This window comes from Harmonia axyridis, chromosome 1 (assembly GCF_914767665.1).
Source record: "Harmonia axyridis chromosome 1, icHarAxyr1.1, whole genome shotgun sequence".
Taxonomy (NCBI): Eukaryota; Metazoa; Arthropoda; class Insecta; order Coleoptera; family Coccinellidae; genus Harmonia; species Harmonia axyridis.
This window is the reverse complement of record NC_059501.1, coordinates 27,530,204-27,545,280: the sequence shown is the minus strand read 5'-3', so window position 1 is coordinate 27,545,280 and position 15,077 is coordinate 27,530,204. Positions and strand designations below refer to the sequence as shown.

Sequence of the window (15,077 nt, the reverse complement as noted above, 5' to 3'; positions counted from 1 at the left end):
ACATTTTGGAAAAATCGTAGCTTCATGGATAAATTTGTGCCATTCGAAAAAAAAACATAATATAGACATAATTTTTCCTACTCTTCAAGTATAATTGATAAAAATATATTTTTTATACAATTAAATGTCCCCAAGTGCTGTGTTCAGTGCTCCTGAAAACACTTTTGTGCACCCAAGTATTGTGCTGGAAAGAACTATTTTGAACCAGTTCTTAGTACCGTGATAATTTTCTGAAAAAAGGCTTCTGAGGACTACAAGATTCAGAACACTTTTTGGGGTTACTTAGCTATAAGTCTTCTTGGAAAATACTAAAAAAGTAGATTTATGCTATGGATGGTCATTGTGTATGCTTCTTTTAATTAAGCCCACTAACCTTTAGTGGTTAGCATAGTGCATTAATAACACAGAAATCCAACCTTTCAAAATCCTTATTTTCCGAAAATACCCTCTAGCTGGAACACTTCTGTGACCGAGTGGGTTCAAGTTCCGAGTAGATCATGGGTGTTCTGTTTGGACTGTGGGTCACTAGTCGCCTTGTATCTTTTTACACAAATCAAGCGAAAGTTCCCTTTGTATTAAAGACTTTATTTTCATTATAGTTTAAAAAGTGAAGTATTCATTATTCTATATACTCAGTGTTTTTTATTTTTCATACATTATAACGTAATATTAACATTACCTTCTCATTCATTATTAGGCCCAATTCAAATATGTTCATTGTTATTATATTGATATATTCCCTTCTTATATTAATCGGAATATTTGATGCGATTCCATCTATGGGAGGATTTTCTTTACTGATGTATAAATCACAATCCTCTGCAAGAAATCTTAACTTGGAACCTTTTGAAACTTCACTTAAACTAGAGGTCATGCTGAAACTCCCAAGAGTAAGGGCACACCTCAAAGGCAAATACAGGGGTCGGTAATCTATAGCGCAATCCCAAGTATGTAAGTGAAATTCACTCATAACATCTTTTGATTTATAACCGTTGATGGGAAAATCAGTAACTTTGAAAAAGTCAATCAATTGAGACACCCAAGAATTAGGTTCAGCTGTCATTCTGTGATGTAGAGTTGATTTATTCAAACCCAGGGCTATTTTAACCGTCTGTAAATATAATAATTAGTCATTGAAAATTTGGTTCAAGATTTACAATACCTTCACATGATGTGTATCATGTCTTGTGAGAATTTTGCAAGCTACTGTTAACATTTGTCGTTCTGATAGACCTTTCCTTTCTTCTGCCAATGCTCCTATTGACTTAGAAATGACAGGATAAAGATTACTAGGTATCCTCCTGAGGTCAGGCAGACAATTTTTCACCTCAGAAGAAGGCATCATTTCTAAAAAAATTATTATGAAATTTCATCATATGGTACCGAATAATTTTTTTCAGCCTGAATGTCAAGAAGAGTTCATTTGAATCAAAATTAAGTAGCCTCTTTTATTTAACAAATTCCTTTATAAAATTATAGTTTCTTAAATGAATCAATCACAACAAAATTAGTAAAGTAAATCAACAATAATAAATAATACGGCTAACATTTGGAAATACTTGATGAAAATAGGTAAAATTTCCAATGAAGTAATTATATCATACGATATTAACTATTTATCCGGTCAATGTATCAGCAATAGGAATATGCCATCCACACGACCGTTGTCAGACAGAAGGTCTCCACGCCATTACGTAGGATTCACAATCGAAAGTAACCCAAGGAGAATGCATGTCATCAAGGGAGGATAGCGATATACCGGTTTCACCCTTATTAGGGATCATCAGTACCGCATAACCCTACCCAAGATGACAAACAAACGAAATAGCAGGCATCTTATTGCTTTTTAAATCAACAATAATATCAATATAATAATAGATTTTTTTCGTTAACTAACGTAATAATGAAAATACAACAAAATTAGTGAAGTAAATCAATCATATCAATATAATAATAGATTTTTTCCGTTAACTAATGCAATTATGAAAATAGAGAAATTTTGAATATGGCAGTATACTTTATGCAGATTTCAGAAGAATCTTGAATTTGATGCTATTGTACAACTCACCATGATGCCTCATATCAGCGCTCCAAACATCTATGCATAAATAATCCAATTCACTGTCACCTTTATATCCAGTGACCATAAATATGTGTGCTTCGCTTACATCAATTGAAAAGTATCCTAATTGACCTGGTATTACATTATTTGAAGAAGCATCCCTCACAGGAGGATTGAACACTAAGGTTCCACTGACAATTTTAACATCTATTACCAGTTTACTTTGATCTACATACTTTTTTATGAATGAAGTAGACTCAGTGTCCTCTGGTTTGAGTCCCTGAGGCATTGATTGAAACATAAGGTCGTCATAAAAATCATCACAATCATCATCAGAATCCACTAAAAAAATAACATTTTCATGTTATCAAATAAATATGTTAAAACTTCTAAAAAACATTAAAGACATTGAATAATAATAATTATTTCTAAACTTACCATAATCTGCTGCACTACTGAATTCACCAAATATATCCTTTTTAGGAGTGAATTTATTTTTTGGGGCACATGGAACCCAAGTTAAAAGATCATTATTGATTCTGTTGTAAATCATTTCATAGGTGTGTTTGGATATTATTTGAATTTTCACACAAGACAGTACTGCGGTTAAAAGGACCTTAGCAGAACGCTTTGAGGAAAACTTAAATTCTTCTATTTCTTTAGAATCTCCGGGTATGAGTAAGTCTACATCTGTAAATGAGAGATATGAAGGATGTCAAGACTCAATTAGCTTGAAAGTAAACATTGAGAAGAACAAGGTAGGTCAGTAACTAATCTTCAATTTGGTTTAGAGGAACAACATAGAAAAAAAACATTGCAAATTTTACACAAAGATTTGTAATTTACCCTACACTTCATCTTTTACTAAGTCCCACATAATATTGCAACTATTACATTCTGACTAAAGAACTTCAGAGGAGGGTCAGAAGCTCTTACGAAGTCATTCAGGTGATAGTTGAATCAATTTTTACTTAATAAACTAAAAAATTTTACTTTAAAATTATAAGGTTTCCAGAAAACATAGTTACGATATGTATATATTATGTATACCTGTGTTCACCAATTTTGATTATATATCTTAAATGGCTACATAAATCGAAAAAGGCGAGATATTTAGTCATTACTTGCTCATTTCTTTTTCTAATGAAAGAGTTATGAAGCTAATTTTTCATTTCCCAATATCTATAAATATATCAACATAAAATTTCAGCAGAATGTGGCGAATGATTATAAGATATTGAGTTTTTTTCTAGAGATACGATCTTAATAAATTTTTGCATAACCCATTGGGTGAATTTGTCTGTTAACGATGTTAAAACTACAAACTTACCCTGAAACTTTCAAATATAAATTATTCTTTTGAAAGTTATTATGTTTATGAACAGATAGAAGGGGTGGGTGGAAATGAAAGAAGCACAGAAAATAAATGAGATTTTGTAATGAAGTTTGATGCAATGATTCTTATGGTAAAGTTTTTTATGCAATAACACTATTAAAATCAAATCCCAAGAAGTATTCACATTGAAATTCTTTTATCGAATCATGGTATTTGTTGGGAAAAGTACATTTTCCAGGTTATATTAGTTACAGTTGAATTGGTTTGTTTTGAAGTTTGATTTTCAATTTAAATTCGATAAGTTCGAATAAATAATTGAACAATTTCTTATCATTATAAATGAACAATGTATCTATGCCTTGTATTTGCTAAACTCATGAACAAAACCATCCCGTCAAAAAAAACAGTACCTACTTCAAATTGGGTAATTTGTTGATTGGAGTTCACTTAAAGTTATGAACCAAAAAACAAAATATTGGAAAGGAATGGTTCTTTACAAAAATTTGTATTTTGAAAGAATTTGACCAAGAAATTATTCCACAGGATGTTCTAAAACAATTCTAATTAACTGTATAATGACTAATAAGCCAGCATTCAACAAAAAACTGAGGGTGCAAGTTAAAATTAATAATTTTACCTACAGTTTGATGAATAAATCTCGGAATATAGTCTTGTATTGATATGATGAATATTTTCCAAACATAAAATTACATTCAAAGTCCGGTAATCTCCAGAACGCCTACTAAATGAGAAAAAAAATCGAATCGGATAAAACAGTAAAGGAAAAAAGTGTTTCTTTTGACCTCAGGAATCTTCGGTTGAAATATATGTACAAGTCAAAGACTTACTCTGTATGTTGAAAAAACAAATGATGCCTCACCTGGATAATCATCATCCAAATGCTCTACATTACTGTGATGAAATACTCTTTTAGATGTGAAAGGACCATTATCTCTGGGAGCGATTAAATTTTCACAGAATGCTGATTGGGTTGCAGCATCATCTTCTACTTCTATATTAAAAATTTTGGTAGTTGGTAGTATCTTCATTATCAATCTGCAACTGATAGTGGAAAATGGATAATTAGAAAAGTTGATAATAAATATTTTTTATATTATTAATTTAATTTTAGATTTGGATTTTCGAGTTGAGAAAACGACTTGGAGGCGTCATATAAAATTTCAACTTGATTATGGTAGTTAAGAATAAAATGATAGTATTGCATTGCTTTACTCTATCTATAATCCATTATAGTAACTGGATCTATTACATATTTCATATATCTACTATTTATTTACTATTTTTGACTGGTAAATGATAAATCAATAAAAATATTTAAAATAGGCTGAAGGACCTTAGGTCCATGGCCATTTGTTTGTTTACAGGCAATAAAGAACTGTTACTACTACTATTTAAAATACAAACATTTTTTGCGAAAATTATTCCTCCTTTAAAAAGCATATAAAATTTGAAAATTCAATCAGTTAATTTGCTGAATTGGCAGCAGGAGTTTTTTTTAGGACTTTATGACTTCATGCAGTGTACTGAGTAGCAATCAACATGGCTACATAAAAGGAAAATCTGTACTAACCGCCATAACAGAGTTCACAAAAAACGTTGTCAGGTCATTTGAAGACAATGAGATTTTGCTGGGTATATTCTTGGATCTGTCGAAGGCTTTTGATTCACTTAATCATGAATCTCTACTGATCAAAATGGAAAGATACGGAATTCGAGGAAATGTGCTGAACTGGTTCGAATCTTACTTAATCAGAAGGAGACAAAGAACTATGGTGAAACAAAATGGGAAATTTATAAAATCAGAAATAAAAGAAAACCCCTGGGGTGTAGCTCAGGGGAGCATGTTAGGACCCATATTATTTGTTCTCTTTATGAACGATATTGTTAATGTTCTTGAATGTGAGAAATCTGGGACCGGGGAAGCTGTTTCTGAAAATCTGGCCAATTGTCACATCATAAATTATGCAGATGACACCAACCTGCTAGTGTCTGGCTCAAACTATCCCCAACTGATCAGTACTGCTTCTATGTGTTTGAATAGAGTGGAGCAATGGTTTGAAAGGAATGGCTTGGCTTTGAACCCAGATAAAACTAAGCTGATACTGTTCAGAACACCACAACAGAGAATGGAGACACCAACCACTGTGAGGTTGTTGAATAGAGATCTGAACACTGATCGGACTACTAGGTTTTTAGGCATCTCCATAGATGAACACATGAATTGGCACCACCATATAATTGGTTTGGGAAAGAAATTGAATTCTGTCGCATATAGTTTGAGAATAATAGGTCGATACTTAGACGTGAATTCACTCAAGATAATAAATAAACTACAAATATCACAAAATAAAGTCATCAAGGTACTATTTAACAAACCACCTTCATCAGACACCATGCAACTTTATAATGACATGAATCTTTTGAAAATTAAGGAGTTAGTTTACCTGGACAGTGTTAAGTTAATTTACAAGATTAAAAACAACTTAGTGGATACTGGCATTAATCTTAGATATGCCAGTGATGTGCATACCCACCATACAAGATCCAGACATAACATCTACATATTGCCAACTGCCAGAAACATTCCTAGGAGGAAAATAACTTACCAAGCTGCCACCTGGTTTAATGAATTGTCAAACGACATCAAGAGCTCAGATACTCTGAAGGAGTTCACAAGTAAAGTGAAAGATCAATTGTTCCAAAGAAGACAGAATAATATTTGATTTATTGAGAAATTGTTTAGTTGTTGAAATTGTTATTGTTACTATTGCTATGTTGTAAAATATGCCTGTTATGGATCACTCATGATCCCTTTGGGTTAATAAATAAATAAAAAAAAGATTTTTTATTTCGCCAACTTTGAGAGCTTGATGAGGTTCGGTTTGATGTTCTATGGTGTCAACTCAAACACTCTGGAGATTTTTCGTATTCAGAAGAGGGTTATCAGAACTATATTTGGTCTGGATTACCGTCAATCATGCAGAGGTGTCTTCAAAAGGAACCATATTCTCACCATTTATGCTCTCTACATTTACGAAGTGCTAGTTTTTATGTTTAAGAATTTGGAACATTATGAGCGGTGCGGTTCTATGCACAACTATGGTACGAGAAAATTCAATATCAGTTATCCGATACATAGACTCACAATAACGGAGAAACACCCTTCTTATTCGGGTATTAGATTGTTTAATGAACTTCCCGAGAACCTAAAAATGTGTGATAGTATGAAAGTGTTCAAGAGAAAAATTAAGGAATTGTTGATTGATTTAGAGCCTTATTCTATAGAGGACTTTGTGCGCGTATAGTATATGCATTGTGAGGATGATCGGTTTTTTTGTTTTGTTTTTGGTTATATGACATTGTTTCATTTAATGTTACCATATTAACATCTGTATGACACTGTAACATTCTCTGAAATATATCTACTTATTATTATTATTATTTTCATTTATGCCTCAATGAAGACCACAGAACTGCTCCGGACTTTTATCTGTGGTCTAATAGGGCGTTCACCTAATGTGAACTGAATTCAATTCAGATAAATCCAGCTACAACTCTGATAGAAACCTCTGAAAATGCTTGCTCGAGTAGCAGGCTAAACGGCAGGTGAAAAAACGAATAGACCCGAGCTGGAGCTCGGAATATTCCAATTTTGTTGAACAATCTGAAAGCCTCATCATTATACTAGTCAGATCTATTTTTAGGGAAATATTGGCAATTTTTTTCGATGTTTCCTTTGAATTTTCAAAGGATCTAGTAATGAAATCCACATGAAAAAATGAACACAGCTTGAAATCGTTAATATACATCTACATCCTTTATTGGAGGATCTGTTACCACTGAAATATTGTTTTTTTTAGATATTCTTTTTTAATTTTCTGTTTATGATAACTCGATTAACATGAAAATTTGCAATTGTTGTCATTTTCTGGATCGGATTTGTAGTTTTGAAATTATCATGAAAAGGAAATATCCTACTTTAACACACTAACAAATTTAACCGAGTTCTGAACCTATCCTGAAAATATCTGATTGTTCTTCCTGAATTCAGAAGCCTTACAAACTACTCAATTCTGCACTGCTACTTCTAAGGATTTACAACCCATTGAAGAAGGAAGAAACGTCTTTTGGGAACTTATTCTCTAAAGATACAATATTTAATACTTACTCATCAAATGTTTGATCATCATCTCCAATCTGGGCAAAGAAGATAGGTTTTGCTTTAACAGATTCATTATAATAGAGGTTCATAACCCGAAATTTGATTGAGTATTCATCTGTTTGAGATTTTTTATGGGTGGAGAATTTAGTTTCAAACTTCAATTGGCTGCACTTCAATGTCATGTAATCTGAACGAACATTTCTTTTCCACCAAGGAACTCTACTAGGATCATACAAAGGAGTGAAATCTGGTATTGGGAATCTAAAAAGGAAGTTATCAAAGTAATAGTTGAAATTGAAAGAAAAACTGAAAATGTGATTTGATTTGTTGTTTTACCTTAGTTTGCAATTTGCAGATGGTATATTAATCGCAAAATGTGTGGTATGTCTTGGCTGCATTTTATAGGAGTTGTTAGATTGGGAAAATAGTGGTAAATTTATAAGAGCTGAAAGTCTATCTATAATTGTAATATCAAGTTCTATTTCACATTCTTTTATTGTTATCCTGTAAAAAAATTAATTCAATAAAAATCATACAAATTTCAATAAATCAAAAATGAATAATAAAAATACCTACTCTAAATTAGTATGGGAATTATTTTTCTGTCTAACCAGTTTAATGTACAGATTTTCTTCTGAAGGGTTTACTGCTGTTAATATAGGTACTTTCTCTGATTCCTTTCCATTTTCAAATAAACATTCTAACAAGTTCAAATTACATGTTCTAAATGAAATATCGCATTTTTGTTTCTGAGGATCCATCTCGAACATTGAATGAACAGAAGTTGAGGTCAATCTGAAACATATTATTTACGATTGTTCGAAATTTATTATAATCCAAACTCATAATACTATATGGAGAAATTATAAAGCTTACCTGATATTATTAATATTGCAAGCCTCATCATAGTTCATATTAATAACAATCTCTTTATTTGCAGCTTCAGAAATCAACTTTAACTGTTGTATTATACTTGTTAGAAAGTTCGTAGATAACTCTTGCAATTTGGAAATGCTATCTTGAGTGTATATCGTTCCTTCCTTTTCGACAAGATCTAAAATATCTTTATGCAATAGTACCATGGTAAATGATGAAATTTTTAGGTCTATGGCAAAGAGATCTGTTCCCGGTTCATGGGGAGGCTGCTGAGTCCCACCGGAGACGCATGACATAGCTGTTCCATAATTCGTTGTATTTGGTACATATGACCGATTGTCGATTGTGGAGGCTCTTTCTGAGTATTCGGTGCCGTGAAAAGATGTATTGAGATGGGAGCCTTCCATACTATCCATCATAGACATACCAAAATCAGATTGATTTCCAGTCATAGAATAATATTGTTCCTCTGTTTCATCTGTAAATTTAATAAATAAGAGAATATATGTAATTAGAAATAAAAAAATTATTTATTATATATTTATTTATTCATATACTCGGTGATATTGAAAGTGTTATATCCAGAAGAAAAAACATCTTTTATCAGCAGAACGACCATATTTAGAATGCTGTGATAACGATATCCAGCAAGGGATATGACTATAACGCCCATCGTAGGTACTCAAATTGTGTGAGTCTTGCAATAAGAAAAGCCAAATCAAAGTTTAAATTGGATCGTTAAAGATTGTCGAAGTTGTAGGGCTTCTGAGTCTGTCAATGAATTGGGTAAGACCATAGACAAAGGTTTATTTATCTATGGGTGAGACTTTAACCGCTTCCTTCGTTTCTGGGCCTGACAAGAGAATTATCTATCTTATCTGAAAGTTAGTAGTGCCCCTGGTGGTGATGGAATATCTGAAAGGGAGGACAAGCTTCACCTCAATAACTGCAGACCTATAAGTTTTGTTCCAATAGTTGCCAAAATTTTTGCGAAAATGCAAGTTGCACTCGCCTGCTTGCCTGCGAGTCAACAGGAATTTATTCTGGGCCGCTCTGAAAACAGCAATCCTTTGCCTTGCAAAGTGAAATGCTCAGACAGTCTCGGAATTAATGCTGATCCACTGCTGAAGGACTATTTTGAGCAGTCTTCCGAGTTCGTGTTGGTAACACTGTATCATCTACTAGAGGTGTGTAGAGCGGAGTTCTTCAGGGGTCTGTTTTGGGTTCCTTCTCTTTATACTCTTCTCGTAGGACCTAGCCTGTTCAGTGAAATCAACATGTTCATTATTCGCCGACAATCGTAAAATTTACTTGAACCCCTTGGTTCAAGGGATGTCAGGATGATTTCGATGATATTTTGTGCTGGTCCAACACTTGGCTGCTTCCTCTCATTAAACTAAAGGTTCTCCGTATGGAAAGAACAATCCAAGATCCTAACTCCTAACACTTGGCTCGCCACATAATCGAATCGATCACATCTCATTCTGATCATGGGGTCATCATAACAGCGGATTCGTCTTGGTCAGAACACGTTACAGCTATTTCCAACAAAGCAGAGAGAATGCTATTTCTTCTTCAAAAGACATTTGAATAGAATTCCATACAAAATAAGACAACCAAGCTATGAGGAGAGGATTGCAACAATGCCCATCACTTCTTTTGCTAATCGTCGTCTGAGAGTTAACTTAATAACTGCTTACAGAACACTGCACGGCATGTTCAATGTTGATCTGGTTCAACAGCGTTTTCAACACGTGGAATCTACTTCTGTCAACCTTAGTGAGTGCCCAGTCTGTGAATGGTTTCAAAAATGCTTGAGCAGGTTGTTCGCGAGTATTTCTCTGTGAAGACTTTTTATGTGTGGAAGCAAACACATTTTTTTCTCTTCATTTTCAACTGTGACAATTCCAAATCTTTTCTTTATATGTGATTTTATAGATTTACATCTCGATCTCCTGTATATTTAATTATATGAAGAGCATATTGAATAATATCATAATCTCAATTTTCAGATATAAAATATATAGTTCCAGTTCACCAGAAACTTCTAATAGGTACTCGAGTTTGAGTCATCCTGAATATAATCTTGATCTCCTCAAGGGCGCAATAGTTCCATAAATGAGCGAACGCAAAAGCTCCAGATTTTTCTATTAATTGAAATTATCTATTCAAAAACCAATGAATTTGTCTTTGACAGAAATATGATAAGCAAACTGGGTTTCATATTACAACGTATTAAATAAGAAAAACACTAATGACTCATATTCTGCAATTCCCAAGCTATAATTTAATTCATCTCTAAAATTATATACTCAATATTGTTCCAATAAAACTATCCCTGGGTACTCTCTTTTATGTCACAGTATATTAAAAAAAAATGAAGTAAGAATCACGTCCTTGGTTATTCATGCTGAGTACTTTGTCCTAACTCCTGTCAAAGTACTCAGCATTAAAAAAAATATTTCATACTTTCATCAAGAAATGATCTATTCCAAAAAAAGGGGAAATTCTTACCTATCGGCACACCTGACCATCCATATCCCATTTGTAAACCTGCATACTGTGTATTTGGGTGACAGGTTTGCTGTTGGAGAAGAACTTCCAACTTTTGATAATCAGAATCTGTCATTGGTTTTTGAACTCTTCTTTTCTTACTTCCAAATCTATTAAAATAATGAAGTAGTAAGATTTAAATGCATTATAGAATAACAGGAATGATTTATATAACCAAAATACCCATCATTGTCACCAAAGTAATATCTATAATTATAGATTCATATTCCTGTTCAAATAAAACCTAACCAACTTAATCTTCATTTCATTTAAAATAATCAAATAGGCTGGTTGACAGGTTTTGAAATCTCCTGTAGTGTAGGAATTCGTCTACTATTTATTGAAAAATAAACTTATTTTGGTAATAATCTCATGCTTCAAGGCAAATTATGTTTTTTTTTTCTATCTTATTTGAATTGATGGTGCATTTTTATGATTGTAACTGTGGTACAAGTCATAATAAATTATTATTGTTATTAATATAAAATGCTTATAGGTGTCATGGCGTCCATTTATGGACTTCTTCTTTAACTATGTTAATGGCTTCTATGGGTCCGACCTATAAACTTTCATTGTATATTTCATGACTATGCTGAGGGACGAAAGTCAACAAAATATAATGGCTACTAGTTCACTATGACTCAACCATAAGTAAAAGGCGAACATCGATTAAATCAATAGAAACACCACCAGTAATAACTAAATAACTTAAAAGCAACACAAGAGGGTTATATCATATATGATATGTTTGATATTATATTCCATTTCAAGTTATTTACCTGTATTCATCACCCTTGCAATACTCTTCCATGAATTCGGAAAGTAGATAGATTTGCCTAGGTGTCAGAAAAATTATCACTTCATTTAACATCGCTTCAACAACTACACCCGGTCCATTTTGGAAATCCGATTGTCTTGTCGAAAACTTGATCTGAAAATAAGAAGATTATTTCATTAATTATTTATATTCTACTCTGAACCATTGAAGTTTACTAACCACCTGTGTGCCGTTTAATGCAGCGAACATAATATCACTCTTATTTTCTTTAGATATCCTCTTATAATCATTTCTATCATTACCAAATTCGTTAGGAACATCAGTAATCCAAAAGGACACCCCTTGAAAATCGATATTTTTCGTGGTAAAATCAGAATCGGGGGTAGATTCTTGCGCTCCAATTTTTTCAGGTACTTCATTTTCATCATAAAGACGTATCCTAAGACAAATAAATCATTCATAAGAGAAAGAAACTTCTGGATTTCATTATAATATTCATTGATAATTTTCATGACTTATTGTTTTTGACTTGTAGGAGTGAGTGAAACAAATAACATTCTATTAGTACAAAAAATGATGAAGATATATTGTTCGTTGTCCCATAAATGTATACTCTCATCATACTCAATAATTTTGATAATTATTTCAGAATTTTATTTGAACGAGGATGAACAATGAATTAGAAATCCGTCTTATGTATTTCTGCCACTCATTGTAATTCACCAAAATATTTGTTGAGGTTCTGAATCAACATCCCCTCCAAACGAAATTTTATCAACAATTCAGGATTCTACTTTCAGCGAAAATAGGCTAGCTAGGACTATGCATAATTCTAAAATTAACTACTCCATAAGTAAATGTATGTTAGTTAATTATTTTTTTTTTATATTCTAGGTGTACTTACGTTTCTACATTAATTGCTAATCTTATTCCTAATTCACTATTCCTAGGTTGTAAACATAAAACTGTGTTTGTGAATTCTAGGGTTAATCTACGCCTCACTGAAATGAAATATACTATAAAATTTTCCATTTAAACAAAATATGTATAAACCTTACAAAATTTCATGAATTCATCAATTTTTTTAGCGCCTTCAGTCAATAGGACTGGATTTTCAGTGTTGTTTTTGTATTTGGGCTTCTCCACCAAACGGCCAATAGCCGAGCTCCACATAGATGCAGCTAAATAAAAAAAAAATTGTGAATTTGAGAAAAATATGCATGAACAAAACGACAAATAAAGTCGGTCAGTGTTTTTTTGATAATAGTTTCATGAATCGAATATCGTAATTTTCTATTTACACATTGGATCATTTTCTTACAATTATTGAACTTGACGTCAACTTATCTTTTATTAATTGAAGCATTTTTCGAGCTTATGCTTATCAAATTGCATGATTTGATATTTCCAAATCAAAATCTGTATGTCTGGTGAGAACAAATGTAGACATGGAAACTCTCGAAAGTAACAACTGAGGAACTAGAAATTTTTGGTAGGTTCGTATTAGAGCTCCGAAGGTCTAAAATTTGCCAATTGGAATAGTAGAATAAATTAGAATTATAGAATATATTCGAATAGTCATACAGGGAGTCCCGTAAACCGATGCATGATGATAGCTTAGGTCATGCCCAGGGCCGTATCTAGGACGTGGCAAAGGTGGAACTTGCCACGGGCGCAAGGTCCACAGGGGCGCCTTGAATATCAAAAAAAATATATATATTGGAGCACCAGGCGATATAATAATAATAATATAGTTTATTCTCAGAAATATGATTCGAAAAATCACAACTCAGCCGAGAAATCTGGAAATATTTAAAATATTGCTAGCCTTCCCTCAAGTAAGAAATAATATAAATATGACTATGTTCAAGCGTGCCGTAATCTAGTCATAAATATTTCTGTCGGGCGTCGGCATTTTCAAAGATGCCGCATTCAGATCATAAATATTACGGTCGCGAGTCGGCATGTGTGCCTACCACTATTTTCAAGAGTTTTTTACGCTTCATCAAGCTTGTCGATATTTCTTCGACAAAGGGTACTATCTATTTTTGTGTGAAGTGCGGCTGCTTTTTCTTCGATAAAATTTTATAAGGTTCGGTTTTTTAGATCTTCAGGAGTTATCTCTTTATAAGTATATGAAATGTGTATTTCAATGGTTTCAATAAAAATAAGTAAATATACATATGTTCATGAATAGTTGCGAACTGGGCAGACATGACCTAACTAAGCTATCAGCATGAGCCGGGTTGACATTGTTTTACGGAACACCTATAGTTATTAATCGAATATTCGACTACTCCAATGTTTCAAGAGTCGCTCCAATGTTTCATTAGTCTATTCATATCGTAACTCGAGCGAGTTTTCGGCAAGTCATTTGAAGAAATGACACTTCATGAAAATTAATGACGTCGTAAGTAAAATTTTCAAGCCATAAGGTGGTTAATTAAAAATCAAACTTGGCCTATCCGAGAGCTTTCCTTGAAAACATTCAATGATTTATTCACACACTGTAGAAGCGGAGAATCTTCAGCTTCCTCGGTGGTTTAGTGGTTTGAGCGTTGGACTAGTTATTCAGAGGTTGCGGGTTGGAGTCCCGCTCGAGGAGGTACTTTGTCCGAAAAATTGTCTGAATGCCGTGAAATTAATTTGGTTTATTAACACACAGACGTTAAACAATTATTCACTGTATACACTATTCTGTGGTTCCCAAAGGCAGATTTGGCACAAGAATGAACGAGCACCGAAAGATCCTAACGCCAAGTCAATGATTTTCTCGAATTTTTTTTTATGGTTAAATCTATGATGTCTAAAAATACTGTTGTGTTCACAGATTAGATTTTGTTTAAGATAATTTTGGCGACTCGGTTTGGCATGGGTCTCTTTTCCCTCTTCTTCATTAAGGTGGTGCTATACGAAGAATTGACCAATCAAGTTTGAACTTTTCATATGTTCTGTCAAAAGTCGTTGATTACGTTATTATTGTTGATTTAACCTCGAAACACGATATTTACAGAAAGACGACATGAGCGCCATAAGAAACATTAAAAAAAAAGGTCCAGTAGAGAAATACAAAAAAGGTGGGTCTGCTGGAAAAAATTCCGAACTTAATGAACTTCTACAGGTTGTTCCGAGGTGTTGTGGGATGACTGTCAAGTTATCCAACACGAGGACCCTGTGCTATCTTGAGGGCGGCCAAAGAACCTCAACATTTCCGGACTTTTTTCAGTTTTTTGCTCATAACCTCTAAACTAAGAAGTTTTCAACCAAAACGTTTATTTTCAAAGTTGTA

The 15,077-nt window shown here is 33.0% G+C and overlaps 1 protein-coding gene across 3 annotated transcripts in view; it reads right to left on the bottom strand.

Moving 5' to 3' along the window:
• LOC123675503 (autophagy-related protein 2 homolog B) overlaps window positions 1–15,077 on the bottom strand; it is a 37,078-nt gene that overhangs the window by 17,092 nt on the left and 4,909 nt on the right. For all 3 annotated transcript variants that reach the window (XM_045610865.1, XM_045610878.1, XM_045610870.1), the window contains 14 exons: window positions 12,847–12,969; window positions 12,693–12,789; window positions 12,008–12,227; window positions 11,790–11,941; window positions 10,972–11,120; window positions 8,458–8,935; window positions 8,158–8,376; window positions 7,918–8,085; window positions 7,588–7,842; window positions 4,279–4,460; window positions 2,501–2,752; window positions 2,069–2,404; window positions 1,163–1,347; window positions 680–1,111 (listed from right to left, as the gene is read on the bottom strand). In XM_045610865.1, coding sequence (XP_045466821.1) covers window positions 680–1,111; window positions 1,163–1,347; window positions 2,069–2,404; window positions 2,501–2,752; window positions 4,279–4,460; window positions 7,588–7,842; window positions 7,918–8,085; window positions 8,158–8,376; window positions 8,458–8,935; window positions 10,972–11,120; window positions 11,790–11,941; window positions 12,008–12,227; window positions 12,693–12,789; window positions 12,847–12,969 — 3,248 coding nt within the window. The remainder of the gene's footprint in view (window positions 1–679; window positions 1,112–1,162; window positions 1,348–2,068; window positions 2,405–2,500; window positions 2,753–4,278; window positions 4,461–7,587; window positions 7,843–7,917; window positions 8,086–8,157; window positions 8,377–8,457; window positions 8,936–10,971; window positions 11,121–11,789; window positions 11,942–12,007; window positions 12,228–12,692; window positions 12,790–12,846; window positions 12,970–15,077) is intronic.